This window comes from Phasianus colchicus, chromosome 7 (assembly GCF_987193195.1).
Source record: "Phasianus colchicus chromosome 7, bPhaCol1.hap1.1, whole genome shotgun sequence".
Lineage (NCBI taxonomy): Eukaryota > Metazoa > Chordata > Aves > Galliformes > Phasianidae > Phasianus > Phasianus colchicus.
The window spans coordinates 5,694,537-5,719,638 of record NC_143442.1 but is presented as its reverse complement, the minus strand read 5'-3'; the positions used below and the strand labels follow the sequence as shown (position 1 = coordinate 5,719,638).

At 43.7% G+C, this 25,102-nt stretch overlaps 1 protein-coding gene across 1 annotated transcript; it reads left to right on the top strand.

The window, feature by feature from the left end:
- The first annotated feature begins 10,604 nt into the window (after positions 1 to 10,604).
- On the top strand, positions 10,605 to 24,057 carry LOC116227438 (histamine N-methyltransferase-like). The gene is made up of 7 exons (XM_031590755.2): positions 10,605 to 10,757; positions 13,291 to 13,441; positions 13,526 to 13,578; positions 16,368 to 16,475; positions 19,138 to 19,268; positions 19,764 to 19,857; positions 22,711 to 24,057. Exons 2-7 carry the CDS (start codon positions 13,305 to 13,307, stop codon positions 23,064 to 23,066), a joined length of 879 nt encoding a protein of 292 aa, XP_031446615.2. The 5' UTR covers positions 10,605 to 10,757; positions 13,291 to 13,304; the 3' UTR covers positions 23,067 to 24,057.
- Positions 24,058 to 25,102: the final 1,045 nt, after the last annotated feature.

Here is a 25,102-nt window from a genome sequence, read left to right as displayed (position 1 = left end):
AGATTTTCAGCAATTGCTGCTGAGTATTTTGCAGCCTTGAAAAAAGAAAGTGTCTCAACAATAAGATTGAAGCTGATGACCTGAAATGTCCAAATGTTCAGTGCTGGCAGCTGTAACCTTTGCTGAAAAAACAGTTCAGTAACATGATTGTGAGACAGTGAGTCTTCTTCACCTCTGATACAATCAGCGAAAGGTAAGACACTTAATGAGGAAAATGTAGTACGTGACTGGGCAGAAAAAACTTTCCAACTACTACACATGTTTTGGAATCATGTTAAAATTAGTCACTTTGTATTTGTGTAGCCTGGTTTCATATCTCAAACCACCAATTGGGATCATTTTTGAACACTGCAAGCAGACAATACTTCTCAGCCCATGTGGCAGGAATGAACAGTTTCTAAATTGCACTGTGTTAAATATTGTTGCAGAAGAGCCAATATATCCAGGTGGTAGGCACTGAGCTCATATTTCTTAGTGTATTCTGGAAGAGTCTCTCAATCAAAGTGAGATTTTATGGCCTGTTTTTAATTTCACAGTTATAAAGAGGAACACAAATGTTTTTCATGGAAATAATTAGGTACCACTGAAAAAAGCACTTTCCTACCAAATAGTAATAGCATATTTAATTAAGTAAAATGCTATACTAGCTATAACATATTTTAGTGTCTGTGACTTATTTCTAGATTAAAGGATTTTTTATAGTCCACCCCACATGTAAGTTAGCATTATTACATCAATTCTTTTCAATAAACGTCTGAATACAGTTTTCCTTCTAATAGAAAAATATTTTCCTTGCTCATTTTTGCCAGACATTGCATGTCTGCCTCTGGTCTGGTCGTTGGGGTACAACAGCACATGCTGTCCTTCTGTCCACAGTGGTTGTACCAATGAGCTTGGGTTGGAGCAGGTGCTTCATCAGAGGTCATCACTCCAGCTGCAATGAATTACTGATGCAAATCTCTTACTCAAGTCTTCAAAATCAGCAGTTTTCTTGCTCTTAGAATGTTGATCCTCTGTTGTTTTACCTTTTCTATTAGAATTTCTAAGGCTGTCCACATCACCCAGGTAAGACTCTTGGTTCTTGGATCACCTTTCTCAGTCTGCACTCCCAGCTTAGATTTGTTACAGCTCCTTTCTCCTTGGTCTGTGGCATTATGTTCTTGCAACCAAAAAGAAAATGTATGTAGTCACATGTAACTGTTTGAAAACCAGCCACAGGTTGACTGGGGCAAACTGTTGAACTGAGCTGGCTGTGCAGGTTGTATAGCAGCTGTAAAACCTGAAACTAAGCAGTTGTGATGGTGGAAAGAGCAAAGGGCATTGCTGTTTGTTCTTGTCAAGTTTTTGCATTTCTTTTTGGTGAGACCTCTCCTTGGGGAGTGTTTTAGGCTCGTGTCTTGGAGCAGGAGAGTTGCTGCTTTCCAAAGCATGATCAGGGTGGAGGAGACAATTTTGGTTTTAAAAACTTAAACAAGCTTATGGCTTGTGGCTAGACCAATGCCTGAGTGAGTCCTCTGATCATAAAAGACACCGATGCATCAGCATCAGCCAGCGCTACAGCCATCTATTTACCCAGCGAAGTGCTGCAATAGATCAATGTTAAACGCTTATTTGCGCTTCACTGCTCCAAGGCACAGAAACTAATTACCAAAGATAAATTAGCCCTTGTGACAATGACTAAGAAATACACGTCCCACCCTGACTACAGACAGACATAATTCCCCCCTGACTATGAGCAGCAGTAGAGGGTTACACTGCATATCCTTCAGGCACTGTTGGCTCGAGTTGGAGGGCTGTGGGTTTGTCCATGCACCCAGCATGTGCATGAATGCAAGGAGATTTTCACAGAATCATTAAGGTTGGAAAAGACTTCTATCATCTAGACCAGCTGTCAGCTCATCTTTGCCATGCTCACTGACCACATCTCTCAGTGTTGCATCTCCACAGCTCTTGAACAAATCCAGGCATGGTGACTCCTCCACCTGGGCAGCCTGTGCCAATGCCTCACCACTCTTTCTGAGAAGGTTTTCCTAATATCCAACCTGACCCTCCCCTGGCTCAGCTTGAGGCCATTCCCTCTCATCCTATAGCTGTCACCTAGGTCAACCCTCACCTCAATACAACCTCCTTTCAGGGAGTTGTAGAGGGCAATGAAGTCTCCCCAAGCCTCCTCTTCCCCAGACTATTCTCCAGTAAAACAAGCTCATTGTGGCTATAAAGGATGTGTGGTGGATGCAGATGAGAGCTCAGCAGGATTGCAGACTGTTTGCAAGATGTTTGCTCCAGCTTTACTTCCACTGAACCATTTGCTTCTTTCTTTCTCCTCCAAACATGAAGTGTCTGAATTTGGATAACATCAGGAAGAACTTCAAACCCATCTTTCTCCCTTACTTTCTAACTGTCAACAGATGAGTGTTGTGGGATGGGTTTTCAGATCCTGGGAGGCTGCAAAGCTGCTCTCAGCTGCAGCAAGGAATAACCTGAGTGAGGAATCTCGTGGTGCTGCTCTGGGAATGGTTTCTGGAGGGAATTTCCACCTGGATGCTTACATAGCGTTTGGGACAGCAAACCCAGTCTGCCTTCGTGTTGTACATTTGCATTGGTGTTTCAGCTTCTGCAGCAAAGCTAAAGTAATCCAGGTGAGTTAAATGAGAGGCCCCAAGCAGGACAGGATTTGGCCCAGACCTTTAACCCTGTCAGCTTTTCTAGTATCTCTCCAGGCTCTAGCTTGTAGGTCTGGAATTCAGAACGCAGCTCACCGGTAATTTTACTTGCAGGCAGCAGAGGTCAGCATTGCTCTGCTGATGAGTCCTACAGGATGACTGTCCCACCAAAGCAGCTGATACCTTCAGCATTACAAATGGCACCAGGCAGGGGCTGCAGATGGATCCTGTCCACACCGGGGCCCTTCCCCTGTCCTGTTTGTGTCAGACTGTACTATGTCTCTTTACATCTTGCTAAATGGTGGATAAAGATTGTAAGCATGTGCCTGACACAGCTGTCACTGAGTGTAGGTATTCACAACACTTCCAGGCAACATGTTGAACAATCTAATTAGTGCATTAGGTGATTTCTTCTTCTTTAGGAATGTACTTTTGATCATGTGTAAGATCAGGAAAGGAAACACGTTGGAACAGATCCCCCAAAGGATATTTTAACACTTTGAAACTCTGTACAAGAGGGGTTGGAGCTTCACACCTTTCTCATTGTCCTACAGGAGGTACAAAGAAAGATAAACTCTGGCTAATAATTTTCTTTGCCATATTTCTGATTCATGTCAGCAAAGAAAAATAAGTAATTCAAAGGCTGGACTTGATGTATGCCAGAAGGAAATTCGGGTATAATGGTAAACCCAATCATCTTGGCTTTCAGCATTAGCTGTCCAATTGCAGCTGAACCTGAAATTACCCCCCAGCAGTGTGTGATATGACAGTGTGTTGATCTGGTCTAGGCAAGCTGTGCAGGAATCCCAGCACTTAGAAGCCTCTTAGATGAATAAATTTGGCAATGCCAGTCCCAAGACATTTGCTCAGTCTCACATATTTCTGTGTTTTCTTACATTTTCCACCTTTTGCACTGCTTTGGCAAGGCAGTGCGATGGAAAGCCTGTGCGAGTTCACTGCTCTTAGGGCATTGGGATGGAGCACAGCACTGAGGGGACGCACAGGGGGAGCCGCCTCCCTGCCTCGTGCTGTGTGAGATGTTTTCTATCGAGGTCATAAAAGAAGACACAAGGCAGGACCCCCTGGCTGCAGAAATAGCTTCGATCAGTCTCAGTCCATTAGTTTAAATAATCAATAGCCATAAGTGCCAGAACGGAGTCTCCTACTTCATCACGAAAGCTGGGAAACTGCAATTACAGACACTCTCTCCATTAACTTCAGCAGAATTAAGCAGTCACTATTTGGACATCTGAGAGGATACTTCTCTCTGTAAACTGGGTGCAGTAGGGAGGATGAAAGTGTTTTTTATCAAAACACTTCTGTGGCACGATGGTGTGCAGCTGCATTGCCCTGTGCACAGTTGGCTTGCTCTGTCCTTGTGGCAGCAACCTCAGCTGCAGGGCCCTCAACTAGAGCCATGCTATGGGTTTGAAGGATTGCTGCTTGCTCTGGAGCAAGAAAGTCCCTGAGGCAACTTGCAATAAATAACATTGCATTAAAATAAAAAGAAGGACTCTGTCCTTCCTAATTTTTCTGCCTTGCTCTTGTGCTGCAAAACCTCAATTTGGAAAAAGATGGGTCTGAAGTTTTGTATTTAAATGTTTTTAATGCACTATGGGTGACTTATTTTTCAGCATTATTTACAGCATAATTTTTTTCTTTTTGGTGGGGACTGGCATACTCCAAATTAACAGTGTGCTCCTATTAGCATTCCATTTCTGATGTGACAAAGTACATTCATCCCAAAACAGGAGTAGGCCAACGAACCAAAAAATAGGTGATTAGCAGAAGCCCATTTCCTAGAATAAATCAAAGGTTTTGTGCTGAGGTTCTCATCTCCCCAGCGAGCCTCCCAGTCCCTTTCTTACACACTTATCTGCAGTGCATTTCTTCCCACTGAGCGCTTTCATTTTTGCACAATAGCAAAACAAAAGGCAATTAAATCCCAGAGGAATTAACCCAAATGTTTCACAAAATGAAATTCTTTCTCTTCATCCGCCTTTAAGGCTGCTGGCTTCAGAGGAGGCAGCAGCTCAGGGCTTTGTGCTGTGTAACCTGGGCTGCGTGGGGAGCACTGTGCACAGAGGGACTGTGTGGATAAATCCCCAGCGTGACTTTTGTTGGCTCCATTATTAGGTGCCCTCGCAGCATGTTCAGGTCCTGTATACAATTTATTTCTTGCTTTTTTCAGTTGCCTCTGATGCAGAAAGAATGATGTGTTGTGCATGCAGGTGGCCAATGCAACTTGGAAGTGAAGGGCTGCTCTGAGTGCCATGGCAGTCAATAGGAGTGTTTTACATGCATACCTTGAAGGTAAGTAGCTAGAGAACTTTTATCTGTAGGAGCTGTGAGCTATCATATCCATGCATATCCTAACCTGAAATACATCCCTCAGAGCCTGGCTGCAATGGACGAGCAGGTGGCTGTAGCGTGGCAAGGAGGTCCCAACATTGGGAACAAATCCTGAAGTCCTTTACTTACTCCCCTTTTTTTGTCACCCTAAACTTCACCATGGGCTGGTCAGAGCAGAGACAAAACAAAGCCAAATAACACACAGAACACCACCTGCTGAGCGGGACCGTCTGAGAGCAGAGATCGCAGAGAGGATTCCTGCCCAATAAGAGAGTGAATTCACATATATATAAAGAAATTCAAGGCCTTTGTCTGCAGGGAGAGGAGAGGTGAATGGGGATCAAAATAACCAGGTGGTAATGTAGCTTTCTAATAAAACCCTGATAACTTTTGAGTAGCTGGTCCTGGGTTTATTTAATCAGGAAAATAGCTGGGAGTTTAAATAACTTGTGATATAAAGGCTGCACAAAGGGGTGAGCGGGCAGCTGAGACGGATGTGCACTATCTTGCAGGAGAATGTGATGCCTGAAAGAAGCGGTGACGCATGGAAACCGCCTACAATGGCACCAGCTGGATGGAGGTGAGAGATAGAAACGGTGTGAAAAATTATTACAGGCAGTGGTTGCAAATCTCCAGGGCAGGAAGGGAGCGGAGAGCATAGACATTGCAGGAGATAAGGGTGAGTGAGGAGGTGAGGGCACGGCTGCGGGATGAGTGCATGCTTGGGATGGGGTAGGGGCAGCAAGACGATCTCTTCATCTGGTTGCATCCCAGTGGTGAGGCTACCTGCAGGCCCTACTCCTTGTGCAGATAAACATCCAAAAATGTGAACAAAATTCTTCCCATCTGACTTCAACGCAAATAAAAACACCTTCAGCTTTATGCTTGTGAAGGTGACTGTCATTAGGTTGGGAGCACAGAGAGACTGAAAACGCACGGTACTTACAGCTGTAAGATTGCCTTTTCTATACCCCTTTTCTAAAGCACATTGCAGGGAGGAGCTTTCAAGTCAAAACTCCTGTTGGCTCCAAATTAAGTTGTAATTAAAAAAAAAAAATGCAGCATGATCAATGAACAGCTTTTGTATGTTTTTGCTTGAGCAACGTTTTGCTACTTGCAAGGCTTTTGCATGATCTGTGCACCTAACTCTGATACGTGCTAGCCAGGAAGAGCTGTTTGTGTGCTGATATTTCACTGTGAAATCCCACATTTGCAACTCTTTTAGGCAGTAAGTGGTAAGCTCAGCTCTGAAACTCATACACCAGTTCAAACCCCAGTATGAGTGTATCTTAGCTTAAGGAATGGCTATTCACAAAGCCAAGGCACAGCACAAAGACCTGAAGACTGGCAGGTCACCACTCATCTTGCTTTCCATCCTGTGTAGCAGCATGCAAGCATCTAATTGTATGTGACAGTAGCTGGCCACCACATCTGGCTTTTTTTTTTTTTTTAAAGAAGTTAAGTGAGATAATTTCTCGTATCTCTGGTTTGCAACAATTTCTCAGAAGCTATACAGTTTTAAACGCAGTTAGTTTTGTGCTTCTCAGTTTGTTTTCAAGGGGCTGTAAGAAAGAAGGGGGCACACTCTTTAGCAGGTCCTGTTTGGTAGGACAAGGGGAAATGGATTCAAACCAAAAGAGAAGAGATTTAGATTGGATAAAAGGGCAAAGTTTGTTGTTGTTTTTGCTTGTTTGTTTGTTTTTGCAATAAAGCATAAACTAGCACAGGTTGCCCAGAGAGGTGGTGGATGCCCCATCCATGGAGACTCTCAAGGTTATTCTAGACAGGGCTCTGAGCTGTAGGTGTCCCTGTTCATTGCAGGGGAGTAGGACTAGATCACCTTTAAGGAACCTTCCAACTCAAATGATTCTATGATTCTGTGATTAAGGCAAGAGTTTGGTATGGAGTGTAGGGATGTGCATAGGTTGCATATAGGATGCATGTATATAGGTTCCCACAGTAACAGTGCCCACAGCGGTGAGCAGGCTCAGTGCTGTGCAAGTACACAGTGGGAACATATGGTACTGGCCAATTCCATCCACAAACAGGAGCCTGGGAGCACGAATATAAGAAAACAGGTTTTTCCAGAAGGGTTGGTGTTGGTGAGGACTTCTGATTCCATCTGGTCCAACCCCTGCTGAAGCAAGGACCCACAGAGCAGGTGCTCAGGACCATGTCCAGAAAATTTTTGAAGACCTCTATGGAGGACAGCATCTCTAAGTAGGGAGGTAAGTTTTTAGCAAGTCAGGGTAATTTAAATGCTGGGCTTCAGCACAAACGAAGGATTACAGACGTCTAAGTGCTCCTAATGCACGGTTTTATTGTGATCTTAATGCTAAGATTTCAAGTCTGAGAGTTGCACGAGGCTACTGCAGTCTGAGAGGAGTGTGTGTGTCTAAGCCGTTTCCAAAGCTTATCACAAGTTCCCACAGGAAGAGATATGAATGACATGAAAATATTACACTTCAAGCAGAGAGATTTAGGAGGAATGTGAAACACACCGAGGAGATGAGAGCAGAATATTCAGTTGTCAAAATAATGCTCTGAAGGCAGCAGCCCCGTTAAACCAACGCAGCTGGGCTCCTTGCATCGAAATGTCTGTGCTGGAGCTGTGTGTTTGCATCCAAACAGAAGAAAGCTCTTCCTGTTACTGCTGGTTGTGTTAATGATGCAGAAACACTGGGTCTTTTGGATCTGATGTTGTTATGGGCAGGTAGCACCCTGGCAAAGCTGGGAAGGGCTTGTGCCTGGTAAGTGTGGCACCAGGTGTTCTCCTCTGACCACCTCTGTGATTTAGGGCAGAATGCCCTAAGAACAGCATTTTTATAATGAATGATTGTTGATTTCAAAAATCCATGCCTGCGTAGAAAGAGGAAAACCCAGCTCCTGTTCCCTGGCACAGTTCTGTTCTCCCATGACATCCGTAACATCAGCCAGGTCTTTGCTGAGTCCTTCACGCTCCTCCAGCTCAGAAACTGGCTTCTTGGCAGGCATTAAAGTCCCAGCAAAAAGTGAGCTGTGAACTGCTCAGGTGTGGTGTGAGGCAGAGGCTCTGTGATCTGGTCCATCCAAGCCATCTCTGCAGGATGAGAGCTGCATATGATTGTAAGCCATCACTTGCCACCGGCTCTTTCTGATGAGGACATGAGGCAGTGAAGGTGTGCAGCAACCTCCATCACCTCCAGACAGGGCCTCAATAACAAGCCCCCTGACCAGCCTTTGGGAGCTGGAATTGCTTTCTGATATTAATTGAAGAATTTCAGTTTCAAATTTCTTATTGAAATACTCTGTAAATATTTAATTTTTTTTGTGTGTGTGTCAGTCTGGGGACAGAGCACTGATTTGTTTCAGTAATTATGAGCCAGCAATTGGGAGCACTCCATTATGAGATATTTCACAAACAATTTTTGATTCAATTAATTTTGGGGAGGGGAAGAAAAGCAAAACGATTTCAAGCAAGGCACACATTTGTAAAAATTACTTCTATTTCCCAGGAGTACTGAGGAAGATTGAGTGATGTGTTTGTTGAATTCATGGCTCTGGGTAGCTGGATTTAGATTTGGTGCAGTTGCTGCCCCATGTGTGTGCTGTGTTAGGGGTCAGGAGTGCTCTGGAGCAGCAGTTTGAGTGCTGGAGAAAAGGTGGGGGCACACCTGTCCCTCCCCCAGCCTCAAACTGTGTGCACAACCCCTGGCTGGGCTCAGCTGGTGCCTTGCTGCCTCACATTCAGGAAATCTGCTCTGATGGTGTGGGAGGCACGCAGCATGTAACAGGTCTGCTGTAAGGTGGTGATGTCTACATGGTGCTTGGGGAGGGAGAGAAAATCCTCAAAGCCTTGTGACCAGCCCCAGGAGGGACTTCAGTGCCTGTGTGTGCATGCAAAGCTTTGGAAATTTCCATTTTAATAAAAGCAACCTTGGAGGAGCATGAGCAATAACCTGTCTGCTCTTTGGCACTGACAGTTCAGTTGTCCTGTAAAATGAGATTTTGCTACCCTAGCGCAGCAATCGTGTTATCAACTCCAGCCTACATCGGCGTGCTTTATTAGAAGACAGCAGAAATAATTCTTTGGACATTAAGCGACGTTCTCGCTCCCGCTGTTATCGATGGGGCTGAGCGTGATTAAATCAGACCCAGAGGGGAGCCCAACAAATGCATGCATCTCGAGGCGTGGATATTTGGTCCATCTGCAGCTGTTCTGAGGTGTGGAGGAAGGAGAGAAGTGGATGGAGGCAGTGTGCCGCAGGGCCCTGTGCTGCTGGGTGCTGGCTCCTTCACTGCAGGTGCTCTGGAGGTGTTGCCCTGCATGGACAGAGGGATAACGCAGCAAGAAAATAGCACAGTTCCCAGTAGTGGCTCAATCAGCATTTGCAAATGATAATGTGATTTTTTTTATCTTGATAAACTGTTAGCTAAATGTCACATTGCAGTCTTTTTTTTTCCTGTGACTGCATCTCTGCAAGTAGGTTTATTAATATTACTGGTATTATTTGATATGTTCTTTACAACACGGATAGTTCATTCCTCTGTGAACAGTTCATTTTTTCCCTGCAAGTCCAGGAGGAAACCTTCTTCATTTAACTTCAAATGTGAAGGAATAGTGAATAATATGAGTTGGATCCTATTAATGCTATGAACACCAAATTGCAGTGTGATAACAGGCGTGGGTCCACTGCCCTTGTACTCCCTGGATTAAAACCACTGCTAGCAAGTCTGTGAAGGGTGCATGCAATATAGAAAATAGTGTGCTTAAGCCTTTGAAAATAAGAGATGAGCAAAATCTGGGCTGCTTGCTAGAAAACCGTATATAAAGCAAAGTAATCTATCACGATAGGTTTCTATAAGCAAACTGTAAATAAAACTGTGTGTTACCATGTGCTGCATACTGAGACAGCCACTTCCAATTTCTGAGAACTCTTGGTAACCCAGACCCCCATCAAGGTGTTGCTAGATCTCTGACCCTGTACCAAGCGCCCTGTGAAGCAGCAAGCCTTGACTGGATCCCAGAACCTTCAGAAATCATAGAATCACAGAGTGGTTTAGGTTAGAAGGGATCTCACTGATCATCCAGTTCCACTTGCTGCTGAGGGCAGGTTTGTCCCCCAGCAGCTCAGGTTGCCCCAGGGCCCATCCAGCCTGGCCTTGGGCACCTCCAGGGGTAGGGCAGCACACCGCCCTCGGCAGCAGTACCAGGGCCTCACCATCTCTGAGTAAAGAATTTCTTCATAGAATGGCCTGGGTTGAAAAGGACCACAATGATCATCTAGTTTCAAGCCTCCTGCAGTGCAGTGTTGCCGACCACCAGACCAGGCTGCCCAGAGCCACATCCAGCCACCTTCTTAACATCTGACCTAAATCTCCCCTATGAAATCACAGAAAGGCTCAGAGATGTCTCAGGGAGACTCCACACATAGACATAGAAACAGAATCATAGTTGTGGTGTTGGAACAGGTCAGAGGAACCTGATGTGACTTTGTTTTCCCTTTCTCTCCCTTCTTCCCTGACTTTTCCAGCTGGACTGTGCACAGCCATGATCTGGGACAGCACACATGTGAGTTGCAGCCAAACTCCTCCGCTTCCCCCACCCAGTGCTTGCAGCCCAGAATCACATCCCAGGACCTCCTCCCAGCAGCAACGTCGTGTCCTGGGGTGGGACCAGAGGCACAGAGAGGACGGCAGTACAGCACAGCACAGTGACACTGCACCACACCAAGGGAGCTGCTGCTCACTGAGTCCCATCATGTAAGTACCAGGCACGGGCATCGGCTGCACTGGCATCCTCCATCAGCACCACCCCCCACTAACAAGTCCCAAACCTCCTGCAAAGGAAGTTTCTAGCAATCGATTTCTAGCAACCTGACCCAAAATCCCCAATCCTTTCCTCTCTCTGTCCCTCTCTCTCTTTTTTAAACTCACTTTTGAAGTTCACTAGCTCTGGTTCAAACTGCAAAACGCATAATGAAATAGATGGGCCAAATTCAGGTAGCCAAAATCATAATGAAATAAATGAGACAAATTCCTTGAACTGCACATAACATGAAAATGAATCTCAGCTGTTTGTTAGAGACTGCAGAGCCAGGGGTGGGCAAATTGAATCACAGGAAGCAGAGAGAGCTGGACAAGAAATGTTGATTGTCTCAATCTCCTCTCATTAAGAGCAAAATATTTTCTCAAGATTGAAGGTTGTAAAATATTTTAGCAGCACGCAATGAAACTTCTTTGTGAACTGAAAGCAAAAAGCAAGGAGGTGAGCTGAGAGACAGCCGGGTAAATGAGGATGCTGCTCCCTACTTCTCACATAGGGCAGCTTGGCAGCTTTGTGCTCAGGGGTCCCATCACATCCCAGTGCTGTGCCAACCAGCACTTGACACCGAGCAGAGTTCTCATGTTCTTCCAGCATCTTTTTCATCTGGTTTTCTATTCTGTCCTAGAAAGTATCTTTGCTGTGTTAGAAAGGATGAGGTACAAAGGGGGGGTCTGCTGTGGTGGCTGTCCTTAGGAGGAATTGTTCTGGCTGAGCAAGCAGCACAGTACAGCTTGTGCTTGGGCTCTGGCAGCGGCGTGTGGTTCCTCGAAGAAGAAGAATAGTGGGAATGCCTCCTGTGAGAGCCTCTGGGACGTGCAGGGCTGCAGCTCTCGGGATGCAAAAAGAGTGCGTGTCATGAGCTGGACGTTATTTTTGGCACCAGCAAAAAAGACAGCCAGTAAAGCCTGGCAGCTGTTGTTATCATTGAAAAGGAACAGGAGAAGTCCAGTGAGAGCAATAAAAATAACCGGTGAGGCTCAGAAGGGGGAAGCGGGGAGCAATGGCAGTCACAGGCAGGGCCCCGTGCTTGGTGCCTGTCCTGCTGAGGACAAGATGTGATGGACACAAGCTATGGTTTTGGTCCTTCCTGCTGTGTCCAGGAACCATGCTGTCTGCCCAGCTCCAGGGCTTTTGACATCCATCCCATCAACCTGTGTGTCTTTCAGGAAAGTTCTACTTTGCCTGTGGGAATTGTGCCATTATCTTCACAGGGACTAAAAAATAGAGTGCATTTTTACAGTTCTTTTTATTTTTTTTCAACCCTACCACCAACATTCCCCTTTAAGAACATCAAAAGGTTCAAAGAAAGCAATAAAGACATCCACTAGCATCTCTGGAGACACATGCTGCACTCTGCTAACCCAGCCTAGCCCTTCGGAGCCCTCCATACCTCCAAGGCACGAGGGAGCTTCTCTCTGTTTAACAAGCATCTGAAGACCTTCCGCTGGCTTGTAACAGTGTTCCGTGTAAGTGAAGCCAAAAAAAGCTGGCATGGAGATTAACAATAACATATTTCCATTTGCTGCTCCGATCTACGCCTCCTATTGCAACATTCCACAATGCTCTTTAAACAGCACATGGACAAGAGCAAAGTCCTTCATTCAGCCATCCAACCATGCAGCCACATGATAAACTCTTATATATAGCACCTCTCCGTTGCTTGTTTTTCCTTCTCCAAGTGTAAGAAGCTGGAACAATTATTGCTTCAAAGCCTGTTCAGCACCCATCTGAGACATAACCCACTCAACAAGCTTTTGGGGTTAATGGTTACCATTAGCACAGTGGCAAGATAAACGTCTGTGGCTGAGGGACCAGGAGAAAGCTTTTTGTTTCTTTTAGACATTCAAGATGACTTATGGGGGTCGTTTAAGAGGAGATGACCACCATGCAGTCAATGTGCATACCTAGCAGCCCACCATGCAACAATCGCATGATCAACAGCCCATTACCCAACAGGAGAGGCATGTACTACAGACATGCTGTTGCCCCTGACAAGCAAAACATAAGTATCCCTGACAACTAAAGCAAGCCCTGATGAACCAAACAGAAGTGCCCCTGACAACCAACTGCTCACCCTGGCAACCAAAAAGACAATTGGAAAAGAATAAAAACCCAAAATGTTCCAAGGAAGAATGAGTATTCCTTCTGCCAAACTGTTGAGCAAGTCAACAAGATGTTGCTAACCAACTTGCTGCCTCCCTATGGACCAACAAGACGTTGCTGCATCCCTAGTGGTGACTATCCCTGCTTTGTAAACCATTTGCTAGGATTTCTCTCTTTACTGTCGCTAGCTTCCCCATCTTCCCCACATTCCTTAGTCGCTTAGAATTTGTCATAAATCAATTGGATAGCATTTGGCCTCATTTGTTGCCTAAATCTTCCTCTGGGGGTATGTCAAACCATCCCCAATAATTGGTTTGAGACACCAGATATGGGAGCAGAGCTCTTTTCCCCCTCTGCTGTGTGCAGCTCCCAGATCCATCATGGCGCCCCCCATGAAGAACTTGCTGACAGACCTCAGCCACTACGTCCGCTGCTTCCACGTCTTCCTGGCCAAGTCTACTGAGCACCAGACCATGAAGCAGTTTGTGGAGCAGCAGCTGCCAGGCCTGCTGGCAAGGTAATGGAAGGCTGGTAAGCTTTGTGTAGTGGGTGTAAATCTCCCTGGTGTCAGCTCCCCTAACATCTGTAATCGTTTTTGCAGTACTGGAAGCGGGAAGTCTGCAATCAATATTCTAAGTGTTGGTGGTGGAGCAGGTATGCTATCAGCTTCACTATTGATATGCTTTTACCCTTTTATACAAATTGCAGTAAAGGCTTTTCTCAAAAAGTCATCTGGAAGAGGTGAATGAACTCTCATTCTGCCCCATTACTTCTTGAGGACAGAGAGGTTCAAACTGCCCCACTGGCTTTCCATGCAAAAAACGCTAACTCAAGAGCATGAGTTAGGTTCCTCAGAGTATTATTTTTTTCCTTTCAATTTCTTTCCCCTGTAACTCTCATGGTCTACTGACCACGGCCATTTCACAAGCCCCTTCTGCAGCTACTGGCCTGCAGAAAAACAGGGCCAAACATGAGCCCAAGTCACCATCCCATGTTCCTCTGGTTTGCCATCTGCTAATGGTACAGCTGGGGACACCTCCAGCCTTACCTGTATGTACTTATCATAGAATGGCTGAAGTTGGAGGGGACCTTAAAGATCCCATGGACAGGATTGACAATACCAGATCAGGCTGCTCAGGATCCCATCTAATCAGGCTTTGAATGCCTCCAGGGATGAGACACCCACACAGCTCAGGGCAGCAGTGCAGGGTCTCACCACCCTCTGAGTAAAAAATTTCGAAAGAAATTCTAACCCAAATCTCCCCTCTTTATTTTAAAGCCATCCCCCCTTGTTATACTTATCCCCATTTGCCCTAACTGGCACCTTGCAGCCATGTGAGGGACATGGTGCTCCTGGTCAGTTTGATTTCAGTCTTCTGCAGGTCTAGGTGTCTGCTGAACAGGCTTCATTGCGATCTGTAATATCAGAAGAAAAAGGCTGAAGTTAACTAGATGGAAAAACAATACCAACAGCACACAGTGGCTTCTTTTCATTATGTTCTCGCTTAAGTTCCTTCTTAATTAAAGTTTATATTTCCTAATTCTGCTCAGCCCATTAAGACACCAAACTATATGAACAGTTTGTTTATTTAAATGCTTCGGTCATACTATCTTCAAGGATTAATCTCAGTTTTGTTGATCTCTCCTAATAAGTAAAAATAATTGTATGTAAATGGTGGGTGTTAAGTAGAAAATAGTGTGATAGAGCAGGAACATTTCTCTCCCATCAGAGGAAACCACTCGTCTGCCAATAAAATGCTGTTTATAACAGGAACACTTTACTCAATTAGAAAGGTGCTTAATTACTTAATCAGGGGCACTCCAGTTTAGCGAGGAAGGTGTTCAGTCAATAATGTGTCAATGTTCATTCTGAAATGTAAAGGCTGACCCAAAGCTTGTCCCTGCTGCAGATCCTTGAGGGGCCAGGAGGGAGCAAACTCCCTCCAATCCCCAACCTAATGCCAGCATCTGTGGCCCCGTCCCCTGTACTTCACAAGGAGGCAGCATTGAAGGAAAAGGTTTTTTTTCCCACTTTTTCATGTCCTGTGAACTTTCTCCACAGTGAGAAAAAAAACAAACCATTTAATGCAGCATCATATCCCATTACCCTTGCCCATCTAATGCATCTGCCTTTGCCTACAGCCTCTGCCTTATTAAGTTCACACTCCAGCGCGCAGCACTCTGTACCTTTAAAAACCATAAAAGTCATCAATGCTGCTATAAAGTAGCAACTGTGCTATAAACTATCCCGTTACGTAAAATGTTTAATTAGAAACTTAATGGCGAACATAGTGGTAGCCTTTAAAAGGTAATTGTGTTGGAGAGTTTAAATAATTCGGATAGCCTAATTGCCAAATTGTTGATAATGCAAGCTGCTGCAAATTTGACTGTAAAATGCCTCAGGACACTTGTTTGCATATAAAAGAGCTAACTGAAGTCAATTAAGGCTGTGGATGAAGTTATGAATCAAAGTGGTGCTTTTTTGGTTAAAAACAATACAGGGGTGGTTTGGCCACAGAAGAGTGGAAGGGGATATATTAACCTACCCACATATGGTAACAGGAAATTAATTTTTTTTTATTCCGATCTGCACAGCCTTTTCAAAGGGATAATCTATTTTATAGGAAGATGGCAAATCAACCAAAACAAACAAACAATTGCAGTAGTTACTTACAAATTCTGTTTTTCCAGAGTTTACTATGGATGCCTGCAAATGACTGACTTAGCTTTGATTTGCCAACGAAATACTGGGTGTGCAGTGATAGCAAAGCCACAGCTATTTATGCAACTTCAGAAATTAAATTTCCCTTCCCTCAAAGAACTTACCAGCCAAGATGTCAAGTAAATTTTGGTGTTATTGGTTGCTTTAGGAAAGACTCACAAGTCTGAAAGCGTTGTATTCTTCCTTAGGTTTTTCTGTTAAGTTTTTGAGGCCTAAATGAGATGTGAGACCCTTGGGTTGGAGTATCTTGTTCTGACCTGTGGCCTGGGGCCAGAAGAAGGCAGAGAGCTCTCGGTGGTTAACTGGACCCTCCAAGTGGAGGACCATGTGATGGGTTGAGCTCCTGTGTACGCATTACATTCTGCTTCATCTGTTTATTCTTCTATTGTCTTCTTCACCTACATACATTCTAGCAGAATAAGCAGAAGTATGCCCTAGGAAAGCCATTCAAACCAGCCATAAATCATCTCTCAGTCAGGCGCATCATCTCCCTGAGCTTCCTACATGGTGAACAGGAGAGGTGGCCAAGAGCAATGGCTAGAGCAAAGCCCTCAGTGGCAATCTGTTAAGAATTCAGAGCAGCTCCATATACCTATGTGGTACATGTTCTGTACCTTAATATCATGCATGAGACTTAAAATAGGGTCATTGGATGGTGCTGGAGACATTATCTACCTGAGCTCTGCTTTCATCTCTTGCGCATTGTTGCCTCTTTCCCTAGGTGAGATTGACCTGCAGATCATCTCAGCTGTGCAAGCCAGTTATCCAGGTGTCGCCATCAACAACGAGGTGATAGAGCCAAGTGCTGATCAAATCCTCAAGTACAAAGGTATTTTGTCATTAAATAAATTAAAATTACATTGAATACTCTAAATGCATTAAAAAGAGTTAAATTCTGGATGACCCCACATTCAAAGTCTTTCTTGCCAGAAAATTGGCTCTTAAAAGTTATGAAAGTCACTGTTTAATGCTTCCCTGCCATCGTTGCTTTTCAGCATTCATTTTCTCATAAAAATCTTTGTCTCTTACACTGCAAAGCTCATTTCTTTACACCAGTCAGGCAGCCTGACTCACTTTAATGGAGGAAACCATAACATTTCACAAGGATAGAGTGTAAGCAGATATGTTTTTGTTAGATTGCCCTACAAACTGAGCATTAAGTATCAGTCTGCAGTTTGATTACCTGGATGGTTTGTTGCTGGATTAGCACCTAACTGGCTTTACTAGAAGGTAATTATGGCCTTGCCAGAAAGCTGCTGCTGAATGAACACGGTGCTAACATGCAAACCTCATCAGCAGTTTGCCTTACTGGAAGTGCTCCACTAGTAAATAGCAGATTATAAAACCAGAATGTAAATCTTCAACTCCTACTCTTGCTAAGGTTCCTTAAAAAAGACCATTCCAAGCATGAAGCAAATTGAGGAATATGAAGGTGGAAAAAAGCAATAATCCCCCAGAAATGCATTATTTCTTGATACCTGTCTCTTTATCATGTGGACCTGATCTCTGAAAAGATCACTTCCCAGTAGCTTTTATGTTGGTCAGGATTGAGACGGTGAAGAATGGGCAACAGAGAATTTGTTGTGTTTATCAGACAGTCTGGGCACATAGCTCTGTGTCCTGTCTGGGCAGTGGACCATAGGCTACATGAGGCTGTTTGAGCTGCATTTTCCTAGATTCACCTTCTACCACCAACAGGCAATCCTGTTCCATTTTGGTGAGTTTCTTTCCTGCAGAAAGTTAAAGAAAATATAAGATGCTGTCCTTATTTTAAATTTTATGCTAAACTAGAAATGAAATATTCATCTGAATTTCTTTCTTTAAACTTTCTTATTTGGTAATTAATCATGTCCCCAGTAGGTATCATTAATTAAGTTTCTGAGCTCTTTTTTCCACGGAGAATTGGAAATGTTATCTGTGCCTCTGAGGATTCCCTAGTTCTGTTTTCTGCCTAACCAGCTTCTTTCTCCTTGGAAAGGAGAAGCCAAGCTCACGAGAGAAACTTTCTTCCTGGGACTTGCAGTGATGACAAACTGAGCTTCCTCTTAGGACGTGTCATTGGATGGAGTCTCTTCTCACAGTCTTGTGGCCAGGCAGTGACTTTCCTTCATTCCTGGCCTGTGTCGGGGTGAAGCCCTTTGGTGACCATGGCCTGTGCTTTGGTTTCATTTCCTGAGCAACACGGTGTGACTGTGGCCAGCCCAGTACAGAGCCATGAGTCAAGGGCCTGTGGGTGGCTTTTGCCAAGGCAGCAACCTAGGTTGAAATGAGGATAAAATTTAAGGAAGTTTTCTATGCGGTTAGAGTGATATGTCTTGGGTTCAGATGAATATTTGGGCAAAAGCATCCCATAATCAGAATGAGTTTGTCCTTTCTGAAATTTTGCCTTTAAAACCTACCTAGGCACATAATTCACTTTCCTTCCCCGTGTCTCCTTGCAGACCACATAGCAATCGAACTGGAGCAGATTGCACCAGATTACATGTGATGGTGATATGAACTGCTGCTGAAGGAAGCCCAAGTTTAAAGCAGCAAATTAAATCTAAACTGCAAGTGCTATGGCCAGTTACTGATAAATGGAAGCAAGCAAAGTTACAGCAGCAGCATCTGAAAGGGATGCCCCGTTTCTGGCCATAAAAGAGGGGAGATAAGAACTAATGGAGCATTTCTCATCTTCTGACTGGGATTTATCCTAATCACAGCCCAAAGGAGGAACATTGTGATTAGCAGTGTAAAGGCACTGGTGTTAGCAAATCATGTTTTGAACATGTGTTCTGTAGCTAAGGCTCAGTCTGCCTTTGGGCCATTTAAGTTTTAAATTTATGTTAACTCCAGCGAAGCACAGGAATTGCATCAGGGCTAGTTTTGTCCTGGAGCAGTTCTAAGCCCTAAGCAGGAGCACAGCAAGATGAGCTCCATATGCCAGCAGATGGACATTTGTATTCCAGCATCTCCTCAAATAAAAAATCATCCCACAGTTTGCTCCTATAAAAGCAACAAAATGCCGTGGGGAGCCAAGCCCATTAGTATAACTTATGCTTTGAATCCATTCCTCCATCCTCAAGTTCCTGTATTTATTCAATCAGATCTGGGAAACCCTTTGGCACAGCTTCGCTTCTGCTCTGCCATGTGGGTGTTGCATGACACCCCAGTGAAGGGGCCTCGTTGGTATTTGTCCCAACCAACATCTTTTAATGCAGCTTGAACCAGCCATGGGAAAGAGTTTCTTTTATTTCTTCTATCAGATGAAGACCAGGGGGAACCAAATGAAGGTGCAAAGGGGAAACATCAGACACTCTTTAAGACTTCACCTTACAAAGATCTGAACAGCTCCCTTCTCACACAGAGGTTCAAGATTTTAAGAATGCTATTGCTGTATTAAGTTGGTAACAAAACCCTCAACATGACTCCTGGATGTATTAAGGCTTTGAATAGAGATTAATCCCATATTTGCAATTGAGTTAACTGTTCTGTCTTCTCCCATATTTCAGAACGTGTGGCTGCAACCTCAAACCTCGACAATGTAAAGTTTACCTGGCACAAGGAGACAGCTAATGAATATGAAAGGAGAATGAAGGCAGAAAAGAAGTCTCAAAAGTGGGACTTCATTCACATGATTCAGGTAAAAGTTAACAACGTAAAAGTTGTCAAAGATTTGGCTGTTAAAAGCAAGCACGAGGTATGCGACCTCATTATCCACTCTGGGGGAAGAAAGGTGAGTTTCTTTCCCTATAATTTAAAGTACTTAAGCTGAAGTAAACTGCGAAAATGAAAGATGAGTTACAGCAAAGCAGCTTTGAGCACAGTGGTCCTATTTACCAGGCTGCGGGCAGCAGTAAACTGAAAACACATTTTAACTAGCATTTTCAAAGTCCCTTGTCCTCTCTGTGAAATTGCCTTTATGTTTCCAAGTATACTGAAGCCATTACAAGCTGTCCTCACAGCTAAGGAAGGCAAACCTTTTAATCTCAGATTAATGAAGAAACATGAGCTAGGTGCGGGGGAATAGTGAGGGCAAGCCAGGGTTGCTCCTGTTGATTCCTTTTACCTTGTGGTACCAGTTATAGTGTTCTCCAGGACCTCACCATATCTCTGTGAGTGTTTCTGCTCTTCCCAGATGCTGTACTACGTGAAAGACATCCCTGCAATTATCCGGTACTTCCACAGCCTCCTGGATGCGCAGGCAAAGCTCCTCATCATTCTGGTGTCAGGTGAGAGCCACTCCATGGCATGTTCAGTAGGGCAGGAGCCTCTGGGATTCCCAGAAAGCAATGTGTATTTGTATGCAATATCCTTCATTGCCTATAGAGGGAAACTAGAATAAACAGTGCCCATTCACCTGCATCTACAGAAATCTGCATGTTGTCTATACCTGCCCAGCTCCTCGCTGCAGACTGTGAAAGCTGAAGGTTCTGTGAGCCAGTAAGCCCATTCTGTGGGTACAAAACACCTTTCTCTCACCTTCTTCCCTTCCCTGTTCTGCAGCTCTGCCAGTGATGGAGCAAGAGGCACTTCAGGCTCTGCTGCAGCTGTTTTCTGCCAAAGGTTTTCAATGCCAAAAGCACTGTCTTGCTCCTGGCGATGTGCAGCATTAAGCAAACGGTGAGGGCAGGGCTCGGCTGTACTGTACAGCAGCTATTGGAGCACATGTGGCTCATTTTCTTCTCAAATTATGTGTCTCTTTAATGTAGCTCTTTTAGGTGGAAATCAGTGGGGTTTTTTTGTTTTGTTTTGTTTTTCTCAGAGGTTTAGGCGATTTTATTGAATTTGGCTATATCTTCAAACTGAAATCTATTTGATGGAGTTCCCTTTTTTCTTTGCCTTCATGAAGTTTCCACAGAGAAACTGCACTTCTCTGACTTGTTTTTCTGCAAAATGATTTTGCTTTAGAGTGTTTTCAAGCACTTTTCTACAAGAAATCTGTATCTCAAATGATCTGAGTTATTGTTATTGTTCTTTGAGTAACAATAATAATATCAGTTCATTGCTGATTAGGTGCCTATAGTCATAGTGCCTATCATTGAAATTCTTTTTCAGTTGCTTAACCTGTCCCTTTTGATGTTCATGAAATGTGAATACAGGGAGGAACATGTGTCTATTCAAAATCAATGTCACTAAAAATTTGAATTTATGAAATTTATTGGGAATCTTCCCTGGGCCAGGTGGTTCCTTGTTGTATCATTCCTCCTGTTTCTCCTCCTCACACCTTCAACACATGATGCCCAATGATTGCATAAATGATTTCAACTCTTTTGTGTTCAGATAAAGGAAGTTACAAAAACAAGTGCCCAGTAATAGCTCTTTCCTCTGCAGGTGCAATTAGTGAATAGGGCTCCTCTGAGAATCAGAATTAGTCTCACTAAACTGGGACATAGCAGTGTGTCTGGGGAAATGTGTAGGCTATAGCAAGAGGTCAGAAAGTGGAGTGGAAAATGCTGGGGGAAAGGAAAACCTTGAGGAAAATAAGTGTATAGAGAAAGGAAGGAAGACCTAAACGAGAACCAAAGCAAAAAGAAGGAAAGAAAGATAAGCAGAACAAAGCTCGTTTCAAAAAAAAAGAAAAGAAAGAAAGAAAGTAGTGCCATTTCCAACGCAAACACATTAAGATGTGTTAATTAAAAAACATTCTGGGAATAGGATTGATAGCAGAGGGCTCGGTCACTCGGTGGAGGTTGCAATGCCGCCTGTTCCATCCCTGCTGGGAGAGCAGGCGAGTTGCAAGAGCTGTATGGTGTTATTTTTAACACATTTTAAAAATGTGTTTACATCGCCTTGAAAACAAAAGTAGTGCCATATGCTGAGCCTATCGAGAGCTATTATAATAATGCTTTGTTCAGGTAGTGTATAATTGCTCAGCTCGGAGATGGCACCGAGTCATACAACACTGACACCAGCAAATTTTCTGCTATTAGTGCTCTGCATTCAATTTCCACCAGGTGAAAGAAAATATCGAAGCCCTTCTAAACACCAAACTGTTTATTTGACTATAAATAACTGCTTGCAGATAAAGCATTTGCAAAAGTGCCAAGCAACTGGTTCTAGCAGTTAGGGAGATTTATAGTCATAACTCTCAAGAGCTGCTCATTAGGCTCAAAGGTATTTTCATCCTGTCCAGTCATTTTGGGTGATCCTTTTATAAATGATTTATAGTAGAAATGCTGAATCACAGATCTTGGATGAGGAAAAAAAAAAGAAGTGAAGATGTATCTGGGGAGTTTTCAGCTTACCCAATTGGTTTTCTTTGTAAAACCCCCTTTAGAAGAGGGGGGGACTTAGTGTGGGGTCTTTTGGAGGTGATTGCAGGAGCCTTTTCCTACCTGCCCCATCACCATAGAATCATAGAATCATTATGGTTGGAAAAGGCCATTAATATTATTATCTAGTCCAACTGTCAACCCAACATCACCATCCCCACTAAACCGTGGCCCTGAAATCTTTGTGCAGCCCAAATAATACACAGCCTAAGCAATCTTCTGGCACCACAGGGAGGATTGCCTGGAATGCATGCTGCCTATGCCCCACAGTATGTGAGCATGGTGGGAATGAAGGCTGAAGGAGAATGGTGCAGCTTCTTTCCAGGCTCTGACTATTTCAGTAATTTTCTCTACCACATGTCTAATTGCAATGTGACCAGGGCTTTGCACCCTGTTTATTTAATGCAGCAGGTAAATAGTTTACTGGCAATAGGTGTTTTAATGAAGCTCTGACATAAATCAATCAACTAAGTAATTGGATGAAGGAATGGGAGAGATTTGGTCTTCCAAATGGATACAGAAATCTAAAGAATGGTTTAATTCAAGAAGATATCACTGAATAGCTAGTGCTTAATACATGGACTACAGAAGGAGGTCCCTGAGAGATACAGGCTATTGCATTGGCACACATACGTTGGAACACTTTGGACATGGAGGGAGGAACTGTCTCCACTGTGCCCCACGGCTTGTGTCCTAACTCTTGGAGCCCCAGTTTGCAGTGTAGACAACAGCTGAAAAAAGAAATAAATCATCAACATTTGTTCAAATAGTGTTTTTCCTGAATGTTTTTTCTTATGGTTTATTTCTCAGAAACCAGTGGCTGGGAAACACTCTGGACGAAGTATGGGTCTTCATTTCCTACAGATGACCTCTGTACTTACGTGTCCTCTGCTAATATCAAAGGGATTCTGGATTCAGTTGGGCTGAAGTACAAGATCTATGAGCTCTCATCTCATATGGACATAACTTGCTGCTTTACTGAAGGGGACAATGATGGAGAGCTGTTGCTGGATTTCTTGACAGAAACCTGTGAGTTTTCAAAAAATGCTCCTCCTGAACTGAGGCAACAGGTACTGGAAGAATTAAGAAAGCCTGCATGCAGTGAAAACAGAAATGGGAAGGTGTTTTTTAATAATAACATGAGTGTAATAATGGTTGAGCCCTGAATTAAGAAAAGCGAATGGTTAGATACAAAATATTAAGAGTTGAAGTACGTAAAGAAAATTCTTTACAAATGGTTCAATTTACATAGTTTATTTTTTGGAGTCTGTTAAGAAATCATTACTAACATCTGCTGTTACAAGTGATCTTTAAAAGTGAGATTAATTCTGTACTAATCTATGAATGTGTAACTCAGCGGTAAATTGTGTTTTATCATGTGGATATGGTATAATCAGATATAACTTGGATCATCAGCTCAAACACTGCAGAAACCACACCACTTCCTCTGGCTGATGGATAAGGAATAATCAAGAACTATACATGATTATGTCATATGCATTTAAAAACTCTCAGCAGACAAAGTACACAAATTACAGCTTCTCAGTGCCACTTTCAAGACTGGAGGCTTGAAACAACCAACTGCTTGGGTGGCTGCTGAATATCTTGAGAGTATCTTAAGCTTGTTGTGACTTCAAAATCTCATGCCTCCAGTTACCACGAAAGTGACCTAAACCTTCTGCATGTGTGACATTGCCTGCTCCTGCCTCCACGTGCAGCTCTGCGTGATAGCACCGCTTTCCCATTCCTGTATTTTCACTTTATTCTTATGACATTGCCACAGCAGAGTCCTTTCCCTGTGGTTCACATATATGGCAGCTACACAATGCTGAGGGCCTGATCCAAAGGCTGGGCCATAAAAGCATTTTGGGTACCGGGTCCATACTGGTCTTGCAAGATGGAAGCAACTGAAGGTGGTCATGGCAGAAGATTGTTAACAACCAAACTGGAGGAGCAGATTTCACTGGTGCTGAGCCTTGGTTAAGAATCAGCTATTGCTGTAATGTGGGGGCTTTTTATTTTTTGTTAAAAGCACAGATTTTCTGGTTGTGGCCTATAACTAGCTCAGCTGCAAAAGACTGTGCTAATGTTTTGAGCTTTGTAACTTGGAAGACATAAAAATAAACCCTGAAGCCAAAGTGACAAATTTCAGTGGGATTTGTTTCCTTGTCTGTGGAATCACGCCAGGTCAATCCATCCAGAACGTGGTAGAAGATGTCCAGCAAAAAGGTACTTCTCTTCCCCAGCCCTTTCACCCTCTGGGGCTGTCTCTGCTCTGGTAATCAATGTATTTGTTTTGCTGGATGCTTTCATGGTTTTAAGAAGGGCAGCACTCTCTATGAGGTGCAACGCAGAGTGCAATGCAATACAGCCGCTTGGATGACTTTAATAGTCTGAATGCTTGGCGTATCCAGGGGGACAGGCGTGATGTCTGCCATTGAAATAGTTTGGTTCAGTGTGAGAATGGTGTACTTTAGCTAATGCTTCAGTGGCATGAAATAATGTTTTATTTCTACATATGTATTTCTGATATAATGTCGATTATTGAAGATTTGAGGTGATTTACAGGAGAATGCATCAGACATTAATACCCATTTCTGTGCATTTTAGGGTGAATTATTTGAAACACACACTTTGCCTAGTGATCAAATATTAATTCCGGTGTGTTTTAGAACATTTCCACAGCATTTCTACGCTGCTGAACAGAATAATATCTATTGCCACTTTCACACAGATTCCTGCATTAGGAGACCTCGGTACATCTATAAGCTGCTACAGTGATGTGCCAGAAAGGGATAGAAAGAAAATCTCTCATTAGGACAGATTCCTACACGCGTCTCTAATGGAAAACAAATTAAAGCTGCAGCTATTTCCATAGCTCTTTTGTGTCAACGACCTCTTCTAAGTGGTGCTCATGGAGGCAATGACCTCTGCATATCGCCACACCGACCCTGGAAGAAGTGATGGGTCTTTTGGAGGCCCTAAGATGCCATAACAAAAGAAAAAGCCTAACGACAGCAGCGAACAACGGCTGCACGGCCCGTTCTGTGATTTTTCAGAGGTTCAAAATAGCAGAAACAAGCATTTTAGAGTTTTCTGGGGGGGGCTGTTCTGAAAATTTGGGAATGGTTCCACCTCATGGTTGAGCAGGAAAAGAAGGTAAACAACAGAGAGGTTCTGAAGGGATGAGAGGAGGATATGA